Source organism: Buceros rhinoceros, unplaced genomic scaffold (assembly GCF_000710305.1).
Source record: "Buceros rhinoceros silvestris isolate BGI_N320 unplaced genomic scaffold, ASM71030v1 scaffold3491, whole genome shotgun sequence".
In the NCBI taxonomy this organism is placed as follows: domain Eukaryota; kingdom Metazoa; phylum Chordata; class Aves; order Bucerotiformes; family Bucerotidae; genus Buceros; species Buceros rhinoceros.
The window spans coordinates 140,193-155,816 of NW_010393517.1; the positions used below are offsets into that span (position 1 = coordinate 140,193).

A 15,624-nucleotide genomic window follows, 5' to 3' on the forward strand; every position below is an offset into this window, starting at 1 on the left:
CCCCTAAGTGTGTGGGGGGGGGGGGGCGCGGAAAACAAACCACCTTAGACAGAAACAGAGAATTTCTTTAAACCACTTCTGCTTTGTTTTAGGGATTTGTATAAAAACAAGGAAAGCAACAGTGTGTTCATCCAAGTCCAGGAGCCCACTTGATAGAAGGAAAGTAACTGAGAGGACTGAGGATCATATGTGGGGAAAAAACAAAGGAAGATGCCATGGGAGCACCCTTTTTAGTTGATAAAGAGGGCAGGGTACAAGGCTGTTTTGAACTGTGGAGCAGGAGTCAGAAAAGGAATACAAACAGGATGACAACGTTAAACTAAAGAGCATGATCTTCATGATCTTAATAGCTGAATATGTCCAGAAGCAGAAGATAATGTACCTGCAAGTCACTGGCAGATAAAGTGAAGGTATGCAAGACATGAAATAATCAAAGCTTTGCCAGAGAATGGTGTCCAGATTTGCAAAATGTAGTGGAGAAACGCACTTGAGGGATCCTGCGAAAGGATGAGAGAGTAAGGAGTGAGAGGTCAGTAATTTACAATGGGGGATGGGAGTGTGAGCAAATCAGAATTTACCCAGAGCAGAAGGACCCCTGAGGAAAGTGCTGGTGTGGCGGTGAGGGATGAGTAGCCCAAAAAAGGCTGTGTCAGCGCCAAACTGACACAGGGGAGAGCAGCCAGAGGCAGAAAGGCTGTTGTGGTAAAACAGATGACAACAGACAAACTCAGACTTACCATGCCATGCCTAACTTTAGACATTGGGCAGATGCTAGGTTAGGAGCTGAGCTACTCAAGGCTTCCTTTCTCCCCCAGCCCCCCATTCAAAGGGAAGACAAGTGCTCCTCAAACGGTGGAAGGACTTCCTTTCTGAATGTGTCCCCTTCTCTCCTTTCAGCATACATGGATTTTAGGGGAATTCTTCTTCTGACTTAGATGCTTAAAACTACCTGGCCTGAATCTCAGCCTGCCTGCAGTATGTTCAGAAAAACAAGAGAAGGAAGAGAGGGATAGTCTTTTTCCTCGGGTTCTACAAAGGAGAAAATCCCTCGATGCCTGAAGGTGGGTAGCTGTACTCTGGGACAGCCAGGGGAGCCTTTGCATTTCAATTACGCCTGAGCAGAGAGCTACTGAAAAATGGGCTTAGAAAAATCCTCCACATGATCTCGGGCTGTTAAGGAAATTTCTGCTTTTAAAAGGTTTGAGTTAATAGAAAGACAGCTGTGAAGGCAGACAGTAGATAATCTGACCCAAAGACAGAGTACAGCCTGAGAATGGGAGACAGCAACAGAGAAACAGTCTAAGCAACCTGAAAGGAACAAGGGTGGGGAAAAAAAGAGAAAAAGGAAAAAGGAAAACTGAAACAGTCACCTATAAATAGAACCATTGGCTGTAGAAAAGAGGTGCCTTTGGCTTGGGAAGAGACATGCAGGGATTTACGGAGAGGAATAAAGAGAACAAGGAGGAGGGGGACCAGCTAAACCACATGAACACGAAATTGGCAGTAAAGTAACAGCTGCTTTGGGGAAAAAACATGCAAATTTAACAAGCTAAATATCAGCACACAGTCAGAGCCTGCTGGCAAGCGTGAAAACAGCACTCAGAGCTGGTGGTGGCTTACATGAAGGTCACAGTGTACTTACATCTGCACAGTTGAAAGACAGGCAGTGGTGTCACAGGCAAACCAGCAAGCCTGCTCCCACTCTGGAGGCTCCTTCTGCTTCAACTCATGAAGAAAAGGCTCCCACATTCCCCACCAGTTCTACCAGACATTATTAACATTTATCTTGCCTCAGAAAAACTACAGCCACAGTTTGAAGAGATTAGAAAAAGTAATGTACAAATTATTAAAATAAACAGCAAAAGACAGTATGCCCTAGCAAATATCAGGAGGGCTTTCCTCTTAAACGTGCAGAAAATCAAAACAGGCAATGAAACAAATGTCTAAACACTGAATAAATACACGTTTTGAAAATAGGCAGGTAATCGGCGGAGAAGTGCATACGAAAAGCAAGGAAGAAGAAAATAGTATGTGTGGTGACCTTTACTTGTAATATAATGCTTTTTCTCATCAGTTTAAGTCTTGCTTTTCTCCTCCAAAAATGTTATTGAGAAGGTAAAATACCTACTTCCCCTTCCCCTATCAGGAAAATTGATGCATCTAATCTGTCCATTTCACATCTGTCATTTAATCTATCTGTTCATCACCCTACAGCATCAGCCATCTTGCTAATTACCTCCCTGTAATACATAGAAATTTAAAAAACTGAAAAAGTCACCCTTGGGAAACAGAAGACAAGAAAACAGGAAAAAAATTCCAAGTTTTGATACTGCAATGAATAATACCTTAAATATTCTGTATCAGCAAACCACTGGTTTGCCTCAGATGACAAGAAGATGCAAGACTTCTGACATCTGTCAACAGACTGAGAAGAAAGGGCAAAAGATATAGTTTCAAAGGATGCAAAAACCACATCTCTTCTCTTTCCAGGTAACTTTTTGTTCTGAAATATTTTACATTTCTACATGAGCAATATCCAAGAAAGCACTCCTAGATCTAATCACAGATCACCTTACTGTACGTTGCTGTTTAGTTCTCGTTTTGAACACATAAGCACGTACATTTTCAAGAAAATAAGTAAATCTCTCAGAAGTCGTAAGAATCTTTCTACAATGCTAAAACCATTTTAGAAAGTGTAATTTAGACCCACCCAAAACAGTGGCTTGCAGTGCCTCACAGTTAGCCAAGCTTTTCAGCTAATATTAGACCTGTTCCACTAGACAAATCTGTAATTCCTGACACTTCTTCGCTACAGCTGAGTCAGAGATAAAAAATTAATCAAGAGCCATTTAGAGTATTTGACTGGGCTAGCAGCTACTCAAAACTATTCAAGAGGACCTTCTAAAGCTTTGCTTATGAGTATCTAAGCACTACAAATGTTACTTAGTGTTAATATAAACAAAAGTTCAACCTGGTGACAAAAGCTCATAACATTTTTTCTCCTATTAATGCGAACATGCATAAAGACATGCTAGTCAGATTACCAGGATTTTCTGTAAATCCTACAAAATCACTAACAGCATCCACACAACACATTATTTAAGACCAGCAGCTCCTCCTACCAGCACACTGAGAAACCGCATTTAATCTTTGCATCAATTCTTCTAGGGCCATTTCTTCAGTTTTCAGCCAGCATCTCATTCTCTGATGAAACAAAAAGAATCCACAGCAAACATGCTCCCCTGTTCCAAGAAAAGAAGGGAGTAGGGGGGGTTAAACCCACCCCAAACCAAACCACTACAGCAGTGCTTCACAGCCCTGCATTTCAATGACTCCTCACGGATCCCCCGCAGCACAAAGGGAGGCAGGAGCGCACGTTCCCTCCTGGCAGTGCCTGCGTGAGGCGGGCGCTGCTTGAAGCCAGAGCCGTGAATGTTAATGACAGCAGAACCGCTTAAAACTTCTGTCTCCTCCTCTGCGTATGGGTTTGCCCGCAGTGGAGTCTTCAAACGCCAGAATTAATGCGAAGCGTGGATTAGCCGACCTATCTCTAGTCTCTCCCAGCTGGCAGCGAGCGCTGGGAAGGGCTGCGCTGAATTGACAGCGAGGCGAGGGAACAGCGAGCAGAAAGCCCCATCCTCACGCTTACGTGAACGCCAAGCTCCTTTCTACCTTCTTGCCAGTTTGCTACAGGGTGAGTAGCCGCGGAGGAAAATGCCTTCATGCTGACCGCGACAAGGCTTTTCCGTTCTCGCCAGCCCACATGATGCCTTCGCCTTCGGTTTGAATTGGTCATTTTTGAAGCCTGTGGACTTGAAATTTCCTTTAAAGGCTGAAATAACTACAGCCATCCTCTGGACTGTTTGGAGGAGTTTGACCGTTTAAATGTCACATCGGTCTCCGTAACTGCGAAATCCAGATTTCCACAAAATCTGCATTACCACCTTAGGCAAACGGTTTTTGGAGTCAGGATCTGTGGACTCCACAAGGCGTGTGGAGTATATATCCAAGAGAACTGCTGTAGACGGTAACTAGGGAAAGTATGCCTAATAACCAGTAAACTTCCATTAACTACACAGAAGGTACACCACTACTGGAAAACTCTCAGGGATATAGAAAATCCTACGAGGCTGAACACCATACAATGCTCATAACTCTCAACAATAACATTAGGGAGGGCATGAGCTAAAAAAAAAAAACTTTAAGAGGATCCATCAATCTATCTGGGCTTTCTCTGTCAATAAAATTAACTGACATCATATCTAAATATTCATTTATTAAAAGTCCCACATAATTTCCACTCCAAGTACGACAGGTCTACAGCAGCTCCATATATTATATATGACGAGAATAATATATATTTCCATTTCTGTATTAATAGAAATGAAAAAATTAACCTTCTGTCAAGCTGTTGCGTAACAAAGTATTACCATAGAAATATAGCACCTATAGGAACTTTACATGCAAGAAGTATTTTGTTTATCTAACTGCCCTTTAAGATGCAAGCTCACTTGTAAGATTACAGTATTGCCTGGTGCAGCAAGAAGTGCAGGTGATGTATTCATTCTTAAGCATCTCTGCAATAGAAGATGCTAGTTCAATCCCAGGTTTCCTTGAGTGTCCTGCCTCAATTCAATAGCAGTTTCATATTTTCCTCGGAGAATCAGCAAACTGCTTAAGCCTCCCATATATCATAATGTCCATCTTTCCATAGTGTTTTCTCAGTGAAACAACAAATGAAAAGCAAGATTTAAATGTAAAGATGAATTTTATCACATCAGCCAGTCAACATTCAGGATTACATGCACATAATATCTATTTATACTTGTGAAAAACGGAGAACTCTAATATGCTAGTTAAACCTCAGTTATACCAACATCGCCATTTTATATATACTTTCTACAGCTTCAAACAAATTCAAAACATGTAAGGCATGACCAGAGCTTCAAAGTGAAAAGTTTCAGTTAGCTGGACTGGAAGTTAGTTTACCTACAGATGTTGGGTTTGTTTTTTTTTTTTTTTAATCATGTACTTGTTTAATCATGTTCATTCATGGAAATCAGGCAGCCTTGTCTGAAGTCACACAGCAACAAGCTTAGGTGTAGTTTCTCTGCTGAAGCAAACAGAGATACAGTATTTTCAATGCGCTTAACCAGAATGTGGGATTAGCACCCCTGCTGGTTTGAAGCTGGATCATCCATGGTTTCACGAATAATAATGAGTCAGAGTAAAGAAAGAGACCTTAAACTAATTAAAAACAACTCTTAACAACAGGAGCCAATTGAGCTTTCTCGCAACAAAAACCAGGCCAGTATCTTACCATGAGCTACCTAGGGAATCAAAAGAGTCCTGGGAATAACAGTGTCAGTATAGCTTGGGAACAAGCTACTGCAATTTTTGCTCTCAAAGTTTGTACCTGATGCCCCACACCTCTGCAGGTCATCACGATGATCATATTACGGAGTTAAACATGCCACTTTAGCCCCACACATCTCATGCTAAATTAAATTTAAGAATAAAAGGATTGGTGTCCTGTTCTAGTACAGTCTGTAAACACAATAGATTTCAGGTATTATATATATATATTGTTTTTATAGAAAAATTCAACGTGCTTTTGAAATTCTGATTTTTAACTTCTGCTAATGTATCACCTCTAGCAAAAACTCTTCAGCAGTCCCAGGAAAGGCCCTGCTGCAACACAGGAATCCATACTGAAGTACAGCACTGTGTAAAATTACTTTCACAAAGAAACTGGAGGTACACACAGCCTTTTAGTTCTGTCTTAGATGTTTAAAATGCAGTGAAAACATTTTTGTCAAATGGCCCATACTCCTATTTCTTTCAGTGAAACTGCAAATATAATAAGCAAGGAGCAAATGAAGAATTTTACCAATCGACTTCCAGAGCTACCTGGATGTAATATTTGACCTGATTTCTGCAGGTTTGTATTGATTTTATTCTAAACTTATACTGGATTTGAAAACCACAACAACATTATTTTTTTTTTCTTTAGTACTCTATTTTGCTCTGGTTTTGGCTGTGGTCTCCAGCAAAGCCTCTTCAAACACAGCAAGATTACACCTCTCTTAGTTTCAAACAGCTCCCAATCAAAGAGCATTACCTAGTTCTTCAAGCAATCATAGCTATTTTGAAAACATTCCAGAAGTAACTATCCTCTCATGTGAGGAGCTAAAGCAGTAAGTCATTAATGTATAATCATGTAATGAGCAAAAGGTACTTGCAACAGTATACCTGAAGATTTCTCTGCCAACTTCACCTCGATCTCCATAACATCAGTCATCAATGAATTCTAAAATTTAATGATGTGCTGTGTGAAAAACTGCCTTTGTTTAAACTACCTTCCTGAAATTTTTCTGGGTGCCCCACTTTGCCTTTTGTGAAGCAGTGGAAAAAAAACCAGGAAATAAACACTCTCTATTCACTTCCCCAAGCCATTCATGACTATACAGACCTCCACTGTAGGTGATATTATGTCCCCTCCAATTGCCCGTTTTCCAGACAGAAAATTTCCTACACTAATTAGTTCCGATTTGTACAAAAGCAACCCCATACCTCTACTGCCTTCACCATGCCTCCACGTACCCTAATTCTACTCTAACAAAGTGAACAAAACTGGACACGGTACTCAAGACGCAGGCACAGCAGACATTACACAGCGACATAGGGATTTTGTTGTTCTCGGTTTCCCTCTCAGCGGTTTGTAATGCTCTGTTTGCCTTTCCAGCCAACACTGAGTGCTGACTGAGCTGCTGCTGCTGTGTTCGGGGAACTACCCACAACCAGTCAAGGTCTTTTACTGAGGGTAACAGCAAGCTTAGGGGAAGAGTGTCGTCTTTTCTCACACGTATCACTCTGTACGAACAATTAATTTCACCTTCTCTACTGATCAGTTACTTGGCATCACCAGTTTATCCTCCTACTATTTGCACTCAGTATTGAATTCGATTATTTTGAATAATTTCACGTATTTGCAACTTCTGCCTTTGCATGCTTCCTTTCCATTTCCAGCTCACTTAGGATTATGTTGAATAGCTGAAGCTCCTGAAGAAATCCCGACTTTATACCCTTCCACCCACAGAAAACTGACCACCTAAAGCAACTGTTTCTTGCTTTTTAATCAATTATTAATCCACAAGAGGGCTCCCACTTTAACCCATAGGAGCTTAGTTTTTCTAAGACCGTGAGAGCAGCTGCCACGGAAGAAAGACTATTTATAGAATATAAAGCAGGACTACAAGATATTAAAACACATACAGGTTTCCCTGCTGCTTTGCATATGCCCTACCACATCACTTGCTGCGAAGGAAATGGGCAGAGCATACAGACAGTTGTGCCTATCCAGCTGAATCCTCTGCCAAACATCCCATACTGCTTTCCAGCAGTACCACGTGGTCAACATCAAGCAGTTAAGTCAGCCACACTCTTTTCTGGATTCCCCAAACATTACATACCACAAAACTCCATAGACTGCGTAAGCAATGAAGCTACAGGCAGCCACATCACCGCTGCTGCCCTAAGACACTACAGATACAGCCATGAAGACTTACCTAAGCTGGGCTCCTGCAGAGTGGGAAGAGACCCACTGAATGAGGTTTTCGTAATCTAGGTCCTCACAGGTCCTACAAAAAGATTCCACATACACCCTCTGCACAAGAGCAATACTGATCCCCAGCCTTAAATAAAAGGGGAAAGAAAAAGGGGAGACAGGACAGTTGATATTAAAGATCCAAACAGAAAATGCATTTTTAACATTTCAACCTCCTCTTGGCACCACTTCTTCCTTCATGAGGCAAAGGGATTTTTCCCTTTTATTTTTCTGAATGACTGAGTTCTCTTGGTAATGGGCCCAGTTAGGCTTTATTATGTAAAGCATCTGGGATTTGAAACTGGGATTCATAAGCAGAGATGGCAGTATTCTGTTTCTGGCAACACCTCACTCTTTCACAAGGAGAAAATTGTTCCTAGATTCGCAATCTGAAGGAATACAGAGAACTTCACATTGTACAAGTCATTACGCTGCAAATACATGCAGGACAGAAAAGAAAAAAAAGTAGTTGTCTTTTCTTCTTAAAAACTTGATGTTCAAACACTTGTACAAAGCCAGAGTATGGGCAAGGTTCATACAGGAACACAGACTAAAGAAGCCTTCAGATGTGCAGGAGCATTTAATAGAGGTATTCCACCAAAATTATGCCTTGTTTTACTGATCTATTAATTTGCCAAATCTCTATTGAGTCCTTAGATCAATCTCAGTAATACCTTCCTTTGAGAAAGTAAGTGCCATATAGGCCTAGCAGTTGCTCTCCACACTCCTTCACCTGGGATGTGTGTTAGCGACACACAGTGACCGGGCTGGGGTGTTACCCAGACCAAATACTCAGCAGTAGAGGAAAAGCTTTACCCCCATCCTCCTTCTACAGAGGTGCTTCCCTTCCTTTCTGTTATTGCTCAGGCCCATGGCTGAGTAGTGGAAGATGGATGACATGCAACATGCTCATTTCTGTTTGGTGTCCTCTTTCCCACTTCAGCCCAATCTTGCTACAGACCAGCTCTCAATACTTTCAGTTGTCTTCCCTAAACATCCTTCTTTCCCCCTTATCAATTGCAATCTAACGCCTCCTTTAAAAGAAACATAAAAAAATCAAGATTAGTTCTCAAAGTTTAGCTTAGCCACCATCTCTTCAACAATTCATGTCTTTTATATCCTTTACCAGTTTTACACTAGAGCAGCATTCCTCACACTTCTGTGAAGTTTTGTAGTTAGGCTTTTCAGCCTGAATGAACTTAAAATGATTGACTAGTTCAAAGGTTTCAATACTTCCTAGCATAAGAGGCAGGAGTTTCTTTTCCCCCAGCCTTCCTTGTTACTATAAATGAAATATCATTTGAGTCTCTTCCACTGACCTGTGCTTCCGAAGAGCACCAAGTTTGCCAGTAACCGCTTCATTCAGTTTTCTTCTTCATCCTCCTCTTTCGCCATATGGGATTAAACAATCGCTGCAGAGCCAACAGCCTTGAAAGAGTTTACTTACTGTAATACCTCCAAATTCCCCTGCTTGTCTGAGGGCTGCTCCAGCCCTTCAATCCTTCTCCAGTCTGAGGAGCTAAACTACCTAGATGTGCCAGCAGCTGCACTCCTCTAAAAGCAGGCATGGCAATGAATGGAGGTTGCCTTTTCACCAGTGCAGTGCCAAGCAAGACCCCATCTTTCCAAGTTCACTGAAATGCCTTTATAGATGAAGGAAGCACTTCCTATTGGAAGTCAGGAAGACCAAAGATGGGAGGTACACAGGTGAACAGGGAAAGAACTTGTTGCAAACAGAAGTAATATGGAACGAAATGAAATGTCACTACTATTTTCTTCTTTGGGGCACTACCACAGGTATGCATAATTAAAGGAAAAGCCATGCAAGGGAAACTATTCCAGGCCCTAAAAAACCTGAAACCACAGTATTTTAAACGTAGGAAAAATAAGTGGAAATCGGGGAGTTCTTGGTTTTGAAGAACAGTTAAGGTACCATGATAATTAAACAGGTGGTAAAGTCTGGATGCAGAGATTTCATAGTTATATTCCACCCCAGAGAATATATAACTCTCCTATATTTAAATGCAGAAATGGAATTGATCCAGAGAACACACATTTTTTTTGTCTTCTCTTGTCATGGTGGTTTTATTTTCAAAGGAAATGCAGAGTGAGGAATTGTAAAATTAATTTCTCCCCCCTAAAAAGTCTGTATAACATTTTTTAAAGCTCAAACATTTGAGGTCTCCTAAAAAATATTAGACTTTAAATTAATCCCTTTCTGTGTTTGTGTTCAAATTTGGAATATTAAGAAAAATCCAATTTTTATTACCTGTCCCACTTTGTAAAAATCACTGTTTCAAAAGAACTGACCGTACACCTAAAAATTTAGCAGGTCTACCCTTCAAGAGTCAGGGCTGATTTAAAACATTCTCAGGAAATTACTCTGTAACAAAATGTAATATTTAACTGTCACTTCTAATTGGTAATTTTACATACAATCAGCAATCTAAAAAGAATTCAGAATAAAAAACGAAAGTATTTCCAGGACCATTCCATTTGAGTGCACAGAATAAATCTGAAGTGCTTACGCCTGAGGAACAGGCTGACAAGTTTTATCACAGATAAGGGACAGAGTAGAAAGATGTCAGCTTTAATTTAGAACTTTTTTTTAGTGGGATGTATCTTTAAATTTGACTGTCCTTTTCCATTTGCACATCTTTTAAAACGTAGCATTCACTGGAGCTTTGGGGTGACAGAAAGCTTTTCCCTTTTCAGAAAAGTAAATAGTGCAATACTCAGGGAATGCACTGAGGACATAGGAAAATGTAATTTGTGATTGGTCTGGCCAAGCTGCCCATCTCCAGCAGACATGCCCCAAAAGGCTGCTTACTATTCTGCCCTGGGTGCTGGCATCCCTCCTGGACTGCACCCCAAGCACTGCTAAAGGACTGGGCTTTGTCTTGATGTAGAACAGGAAAATGTAGTAAGTCTCAAAAAACATCCAGGAACTGGAAAATCATTTCCAACAAACACAAGGGTATGCAGCCTGCAGCCAAAGAGGCCAAACCACGAACAAGATCTCAGTCTTACTGCAGAACACTCGCCCTAACTACAGGTCCTTCAGTAGTGCTTTTGCCTCTTCTACAATAGAGCTTAAAAATTTCTCCGTATATGTTTCCTTAACAGGCCAATTCCCCCATCTATTTTACTGCATACAATTCATAGTAAATCACACAGCATTATTTTCACAGTCTGGTTATTTGTGCTGATGGATGCTTAATACAGGAGAGAAAGACCAGGTCAGATCTTGTCAAAAGTGGCAGGAGATTCCAGGTCTGGGGGGGAAAAAAAAGCCTCTGAAAAAAAAAAAAAAGGCTTTTTGCAGACAATAACTTTTTCATTTCTTGACAATCAAAAATCACTATGTTCAGTTGATAATGATTTGGGGTTTTTCTTAATTAGAATATGAAACAGCGAACATTTTCATATTCTTTTTTTTTGTTGTTGTTTCACAGAATGTGCTACTTCCAAAACCAGCCAAATTAAATTGATCTTTCCTGGAAGCTGGCCTGCATAATACCTCAGTAGATGAGGGAAAAAAACTTCTTCAATTTATAGTTTCTCTGCCTTCGTTACGGTAAAGCTGTCAGAAAGGAAAATGTCATCTAGGCTTCTTTACATTGTAAGCCACATCCAAACCACCATTTCATGCTTTCTTGAAACAGAAAGATTGAATTTTTGCTTTAATAGGCTTATCAATAGGCTTCTGAAACTGTCAGTTTTCTCGAAGGACCACAGTCATGAATAGTCCTGCTTTTGAAAGAAGAATGTAAGCATAATTGTACACATTCCTTTGTTATTTCGATTATGTACTGCTGTCGCTTTGTCTTATTTTCCCCGCTGTACTCTTACAGCTATTTCCTATCCATAACAAGGATTCTTTTGTCAGTGACAAGCTTATGGTAATGCTGTTTATTACACATAAGAGGTTGCATGGGCTTCAATTAAAAATAATGTTTTAAGCTTTATAACGTCTGGATACTTTAAAAAGATTTTTTGAGTTGAGTCAATCACAATTGCAACCAGGAGCTGGCTCTATCCATCCACAAAGCCAAACGACGACAGGCTCACAGAGACTCATCCCCAGAGCACAGCACAACGTTTCTTATTCCAACTCATGAGATGTTTGTTTCTAGCCCTATCCAGTGCTGTCACAGTTATTATAACTGCACATTTATTTAACTTCAGCATGCACCAACTGGTGCACTAAAATATCTTCAGCACTAGTATTCTCAACAGTTGTTTTCTAAGCAGTTGTTTTCTAACTTTGCTCTTGCACCAAATTCTGTGGTCCACTGAGTCATGTCACATTTTACGAGACCTAAAGAAAATTTCCACAAAATTTCTCAAGTTCTTCAAGTTTATTTCTACAAAGTTTTGCTCTCAGAGTTCTTCCCTTCAAGACCAGTTTCAATGGGCTGGAAATGATTTGCTCCTTTACCTGCTAGCTTGCCGCCCCGAGACTCAGCAAAATATCAGGGCTGCCCTGTCCTGCCACTTACCCATCTGTGTTTATGCAGCAGATGTAACTACCACATCAAGACTGAACTGTGAATTGTAGCATAGAGTTCCCTCAAAACCTCAGTAGCTGAATGCCTATTGAAACACAGTTGTACAACTTGGGTGTGCTGATTCAAAGGGTATATCTACAGTGGTGGTTTTGGTTCAGCTCCCGTGAGTAGTTAGCTACAACAATATTTTAAAAAATTATTGCTTAATAAAAAAAATTAGAACTACAAAAAAATTTCCAAGAAAGTAAAGGAAAAATATGTGAATGTGTCAGACATCTCACATTATTTCATTATACATGGTTTTATACTTGTCATAGCATACAATGTTTCTGTATGATTATTGTCAGGATGTTAGGTCTGAAAATGACTTCAAGGAAAGAAAGAATTATGGTACCACGTGCCCCTTTCCAAGACAGCAGATGTATAATGGACTAGTCTCTAATCATGTTCCTGTATATTTCATGGCAATGCCTGGATCTCTGAAGGAGAACATTTTGATCTGCTTCACCATTCCCCCCTGTGAAGCTAAGAGGAAGAACACTTTCAGAGATTAATACTGTGAATGCATCAACAGAGCACAGACAAGCTCCAGAGAGAACGTGGGGCTAGAATTATGAAATATAATTTAAAACCTGCAAAAGGCAAAGGGCAGCCTATAAAGGAGGCTTGAGGATGCCAGATACCATGCACTGGAAGGCCTGACTTGAAACTCTTAGCTATACCGCATCAACACACAAAAAAGTCTCTTTGGTCCCTAGAGACTGATACGTATTAGCATCCCTCTAAGAGCCATTTACCTCCTTCAGGATCACTCAACTAGCCCTTCAGAGGAACAGACAAGTATTAAGGAAATAGTCACCTTGGTATCTGTAGTTATTAGTACAGCTGGATCTGCTATTGCTAGGATCACCTGCCACAAAAGCAAAAATCGCTAAGTAATTTTGGTTGGAAGGTTCTACTGGGTAAAACCAAAGAAATGCATAAAAAACATTATTTGCTAGGTTGTTTGTTAACATTGTATTATCAAATACAGAAGTAAGACATTCTTTAACTATCCAAAAGCCTTCCATAACACAGTGTTATCTGTAAAAACTATTATCCTACTTCATCTTTCTAAATATCAGATTTCTCTTCACTGTCACATACGTGTACAAACAGGATGTCTTGCAGAGGCATTACCAGTGGTGTGCTAATGGGTTGCAGGCAAACAGCTCTCAAAAAGTAGAAGTAGTTATAGCATTAGATGGTTTAATTTGAATTTTATTGCTTTCATGGGATGAGGCAGCATGCTCTTCAAGAAACTGCACTGTTTGCTTTACAATAGGATATATATTTTTTATCAATTTTCTAGGGTTTTGATTGTGTAGGGGCAACAAGGAGTAGGATAGCTGACATATAAATAATTCTTTCACTACTTCTGTCCTTTTCCTTCCTCTTCCCCTGACATTTGCAAAAGAGTATTTAAAATATGAGTTTCTCATGGAAAATACAGTATCCGTCTGCTCTCTCCACCTCCTTGAATCCCCAAATACGCTCTCTGTTTGTACAAACTGAGCACATGGACCACTGTAATGTAAAAGTAACTTAGAGCACCCAAAGCAAACAGAAATAAAAGAAAGTCCATGAAAACTTCAAGTCATCCCGAGAGAGAACTCTTTAAAAATATGTACCTCAGCAGTGACAGGCAACATTATACCCGAGTGAAACAGAGTAAAACCTCAGATTCAAAGGTTATTTAATAGTCAAGTATAAAATCCCAGTGCAAAGGCCCTAGTGACTAAACTTTATATCTAATTTCATGTGACCAGCTGCCTCCTTTTAGAGAGGAAAAGGAGTTTCAAACATTTTAAAGCCTATTTTAGCAAGCAATCCCACCATGGAATCACTGCCAGATGTCTCCAAAATATTTGACAAGCTACAGCCCATGTTTTGTCAACACGTGTTAAGTGTTTCTCTGTACAGCGTAGTCTTCTCAGTACCTCTCAGTACTGTATGGTATTTTTCCAATATATATGGAAAACCATCTTACTAACAGAAGGATGGTCACAAATGTGACTTCTGCCTCATGTACTTGTGACCCAGGTACACACACGAAGCAATGTTAAACATACTTACTGAAAAACAATCTAATTCTTATGCAATACTTGCTTAACAGAGCTTCTCTTTCTTAAAATACAATAATGCAAGTAAGCTTTAAATTAATTCTTTGTGATATAATTACACATCCACACTGTTGCACAGATTTGGTTTTGGCTTGAACAGTTGAAGCTAATCATAGCCATTACTAAAATCTTCTAACACAGTATATGAAACCATACTCCTCTCGCAGAACAAAAATACTAATCTGTGAGAGCACATGTACGTATCCCATACTGAATTATTTAAAACTACAAATAAAACCAATGTCCTGCCAAAATCCTATTATGAGGCAAATGTACCAGCAATTCCTTTCAGCAGCTCTCTGATCTCCAGCTCAAAAAAACCAGCTAAGACTGCAGCAATATGCAAACAATAGCATTGAGCTTTAAAAGCCAAGACTTTAAAAATAAGTGGTCAGAAAACTAGATGCTCTAAGGAAATACATACATACATGCACACGATGTCCATGCTTAGACTTGTAACTACCAACCTTTCTTGTTGTTCTGTCCGAAATCCAAAGCATGTCGCACATTTCCTTTGATCAGGTGTTTTATGTGAGAACAGCATAATTGACACAGCATTTGAGCAACAAACGTAGTAAAAAGGTCCGAGTGTGCACGTTAAACTCTTCTCAAATGCAGTAAAATTGACAGACTCAAGTGCAGAGCATTTAGCTTTTTGCAGTGTTTTTGTTTCCAAGGAAACCAATAGCTGCAGATGTTTTCCCATATACCAGGGAAAGAACATTCAGCAGCAAGATTACTTATTTATTCAGTATTTTATTCACACTTTTTTTTCCTGATCAGTAAGAAACTATTCCTCAAACTCTGTTAGAAGACCAGATTGCATTAAAAATAATTTTAAAAGGTTCCTCTACACATAACCTTACTGAACAAGTGCTGCTAAAGGAAGCGCGCCACCTTTAAATGTTTTCCTCTCTATCTTCATTCAGTCTCTTCTTCCAAAGTGACCTGCCTCCCCTGCTTTGTCTTCTTCAATAAAAATGTGCAAAGCCCACCCTGTATCATGGGTTTTCACTGAACCACAGAATCATCTGGTAAGAAGAGACCTTTAAGATCATTGAGTCCAACCATTCACCCTGCACTGCCAGGGTCCATAAACCGCGTCCCTCAGCACCACTTCGTCCTAAAAGGTGCTCCAGTGACTTGGCATGGCCCCACCTTCCAAGGAGCAATGCCGACTGGGAGAAGCTACAAGAATGCCTGTTCTTGCCATAATGCATAGCTTTGCAAATTTGTGTTGTGCTATAGAAATATCACCATGACTGACGTGATTTATGATTCTTCAGATGAAACTACAAAATACAAGTATTTAATAAAACCGTAACGGAGATGTAAGGTAGAAACA

At 40.0% G+C, this 15,624-nt stretch overlaps 1 protein-coding gene across 1 annotated transcript in view; it reads right to left on the reverse strand.

Moving 5' to 3' along the window:
* Positions 1–3,201, reverse strand: part of MCF2L (MCF.2 cell line derived transforming sequence-like) — a 126,274-nt gene extending 123,073 nt beyond the window's left edge. The window contains exon 1 of the mRNA XM_010144863.1: positions 3,123–3,201. Coding sequence (XP_010143165.1) covers positions 3,123–3,201 — 79 coding nt within the window. The remainder of the gene's footprint in view (positions 1–3,122) is intronic.
* Positions 3,202–15,624: the final 12,423 nt, after the last annotated feature.